Source organism: Solanum tuberosum, unplaced genomic scaffold (assembly GCF_000226075.1).
Source record: "Solanum tuberosum cultivar DM 1-3 516 R44 unplaced genomic scaffold, SolTub_3.0 scf00123, whole genome shotgun sequence".
Classification (NCBI taxonomy): Eukaryota; Viridiplantae; Streptophyta; class Magnoliopsida; order Solanales; family Solanaceae; genus Solanum; species Solanum tuberosum.
In genome coordinates this window covers 1562505-1566335 of record NW_006239048.1, presented here as the reverse complement: position 1 = coordinate 1566335, position 3831 = coordinate 1562505, and the positions used below count along the sequence as shown (strand labels likewise).

At 31.4% G+C, this 3831-nt stretch overlaps 1 protein-coding gene across 1 annotated transcript; it reads left to right on the top strand.

The window, feature by feature from the left end:
* The first annotated feature begins 1088 nt into the window (after positions 1–1088).
* On the top strand, positions 1089–3194 carry LOC102582305 (probable tyrosine-protein phosphatase At1g05000). Its single transcript, XM_006350352.2, has 5 exons — positions 1089–1521; positions 1625–1718; positions 2026–2080; positions 2176–2219; positions 2763–3194. The coding sequence occupies exons 1-5, from the start codon at positions 1364–1366 to the stop codon at positions 3015–3017; spliced, it is 606 nt and encodes a 201-aa protein (XP_006350414.1). The 5' UTR covers positions 1089–1363; the 3' UTR covers positions 3018–3194.
* The last annotated feature ends 637 nt before the right edge of the window (positions 3195–3831 follow it).

Genomic DNA, 3831 nt, shown 5'->3' with positions numbered 1-3831 from the left:
ATAAATTTATCTAGATCGTTCTAAATTTCTTGATTTTATCTTCTCCTGAATTTTCGTTCATTAATATCCTTAATATTAGTAAATTATCTTGTATTTGCCATTGATATTAACATCGTCCATGTATTTTGAGAAATATTTGATTAAGATTTACAATTGTCTTAGATTGAAACTCGATCAGGGATCAAGGGAAAAAATGCGACTTTTTTGATGATTGAGATAGAAATATTAGATCAAAAACTAAACAATGAAAATGATTCAATGTCCAATAATAGATAAATAATCTTGATCCTTTTCTATAGAGTAATAAGACACATGTGTCGAGTTTGTTTGATATAGAGGAAAATATTTTCTTATTTTTTCATATTTGATTAGGCAAAAATTCTTTAAAATATTTTCTCTAGTAAAAGAAGTTAAAAAAATGAGGAAACAAGAAAAATATATTCTATACATGATATCCTGTATTTATTGTACGAAAAAGGATAAATATACCCTCAAACTATCATAAATATTATTTAAATACCCTTTGTTATTTTTTTTAGGACAGTGATGTCTTTACCATCAAATTTTTGGAATCTATATACTATTTGGACTAACGGAGGGATACCTGCCACAATCTTAATGACCTACAAAAATTTATTTATATTTACGATAGTTCAATGATACATTTTAATATCCTCCCCACCCACCAAAGACTGAAGCTCCACTCCCCACCCCCTCCCATCCCTACTGATGTTTGACTAAATTATATATAAACATCATTAATATAATATCATTTTACTTACTTATCAAATATCAATATATAAATAAAATTCCTAACTTATTTATACAAGAATGTTTTCCATATTTCCCTTGGTACCAAACAAACCCTACATATTATTGTTCTCATGGATATGAAAATTCCATAATAGAGAAAACAATTCGTCAAAATTTGAAAGGTCAAAATTATAAAAAAAAAACTAAAAAAAACCCATAGTATATAGTACCTTGTAGTAGTCAAACATTTGGTATATAGACAAAATTGGTGGAGGATCCCAAAGTCCCCACATAAAGCAAAATCCCTATCCTATTAGGAGGAGTATTATTTATTTATATATATAAAGTAGGAGAATTACACAATTAAGATAATTCTCTCAAATTAGCCTTTCTCTTGATTTTCCTCTTTTCTTGTAAACACCCCTCCCTATACCCTACAATCCCTTTCAACTTCCACGCCGCCTTCATGGAAATCAATTGAAGAAAATTCTCATAACCGTTTTTTTCATTATAAAATCATGATGATGATGATGATGATGATGGCGGGTGTGGTTGTTCTTTAACATTTGGTTTTAATTCTTGAATATTGATAGAAAAAAAAGGAAGAAAAATGTGTGTGATTTTGGAAAAAGAGGGCGATGATGATGGTGTGCTGTTGGTTTCACCGAATAATTTTTCTGCTGTTGAAGATAACTGCATTTACAGATCTGGATTACCTCAACCGTCTAATTTCCCCTTTCTTCAGTCCCTTAATCTTCGATCCATCATGTTGGTTTTTTCTTGTTTTTATTGAATTGGGGATTTCTTGGTTTTATTTTCAAGATTTGTATGTGAGTAATTGTAATTTGATGATTTTGATATGGGTTTGCAGATATTTGTGCCCTGAGCCTTATCCTGAAGAGAATTTGGAGTTTCTGAGAATTAACAATATCAAGCTTTTCCAGTTTGGTATTGATGGCACTAAGGTACTAATCCTTTTTTTATTTAATTATTTATCTGTTGTGATTTGAAATTCTATGAAATTGTTAAATTGTGTTCAAATTGCATAATAGTTGTTTTTGGGTAAAGAAAAGAGATTTAGATTGCATTTATATAAAGCTTTTGATTCAAAATATATTACTAGTGGAGTTGTTTTGGTAATTTTTGTGGGCATATTGTTATTTTGGTACTATAAAAAATAAGGCTAAGAAAATTGTTTATTTGAATTTTCCAGTGCTACAATCTATTTTTGCATAAGTATTTCTTGTAAAAATGGAATCTTTTTCCATTCAGGAGCCATCAGCTATGTCTAGCAGTGCTATAACAGAGGCTCTGAAAGTGATTACTGGTAAATAATCTATGCCTTTTCTATCTGTTGTGTTTATAGGATGTTTAAATCTTGGTATATGAATTTTTACTTTGTTTTTCGTTTTTGGTTTTTAGATGTCAGGAATCACCCTGTTCTCATCCATTGTAAGCGCGGAAAGGTACAAAATCTTCATCTTATTGCTCTGGTGTCTATGCTTACGTTTGTTGTGTGTGTATTTCATCCATGTCCCGGAGTTCCATTAGTGATAATTGATGTATACTCTTTTGTGAATGGTAAATATATCTGCTGTGCTATTATTGAGTACCTCTCACGTCTTCTTGTGATCTGTATGAAACCTCGTTTGTTCATTGTGTTGTCTCTCATGTTTAAATTATGAAATATATCGTCATTCATAAATCGATTAACATGGAAAGAGTGAGTAATTGTATATCCAACTCAAGTTGCTTGAGATTCCGGTGAAGCTGTTGTTGTTGTTGTCTAGCTAATCTATATTATGGCTATTGTTGTTGTTTGAATTCCAACAACAACATACCCCGTGAAATCCCACAGGCTGTTTCTGAAAGATCCCCGGCTCTTTTGTTTGAATTTCAAGCATCATATTATAGGCGTTGTATATTGAACTATTGTTTGGTTTCTCTTACCAACAATTATAATACATAGGCTTCATAAGTGATACAAGTTTGTATTTTGTTACGTGCAGCACCGTACTGGTTGCCTGGTTGGATGCCTGAGGAAATTGCAGAACTGGTGTATGTCTGCTGTGGTGGAGGAGTACAAGCATTTTGCTGGCACAAAGTGGAGAGAAACCGATGTCAAATTTCTGGAGAAATATGACGTTTCACGCATTAGGCATTGTCTTGAGAGCATTATCTACAGGTACTATGGGTCGAAGAAGAGGCGCTTGCAGTACAGAGAAGAAAGTCTGCAGAAGCCCCAGATGACTTCAGTTCTATAGAGGGGATTTATCCACCTTAAGTTTTAGCCTGGATTGGATATAATACCCATTCTTCTTTTATTTCTCTTTAGTCATTATTCATTGCCTTCAGATTCATCTATACACCAATTTGTTTCTGTGATGCCTTTACTTTGCATTAATTCGAAACCAGAAATATTAATTTCTGTGTTAATTCTTTTTCTCTTGTACATTAGTTATTCACACCTTCATATTACACTACTAGAAAGATTAAGTTCAAAGGATAATATTGGATGTAGGTGGATCGATAGTTAGTGACGATTCATATAATTGATCCAACTCGCTTAGGGTTGTGGCCTATAATAGTAGTAATAAGTTCAAAGTTATAGGTGATTCCACAGAAATATGAAATGTACCAACCCTAAATGAATGTGTACACATGTTTTATATATATAGAGAGAGAGATAGTGGATCTAGTTTGATCCATGTGCATGTGACCAAAAAGTTGCAAAGTTGAGTGTTGTACTAGTCATATGATACAGGAGAGTATGCGACTTTTGCGCCTCTTTTTCTATAAAAGAAAGGAAAAAAGAAAATATAGTCTCTATCGAATGAGTAACTTATATGGATATTTATTTAAATAATCTTAAATGAGTTGGATATCAAACTTATTTAAATGAGTAAAACACGATAAAAATCATATTATCCATTTAAAAGTGTATAGTTAAATGGGTAAAAGAGATTCATTCTTAAAAAAAAGTGATATTAATATTTTTTTTGAGTGTAGGTTGAAACAAATCCAACTTTATTATTATAATATTAAAATCGAGAACATGATTACAACTTTAGAATAGTA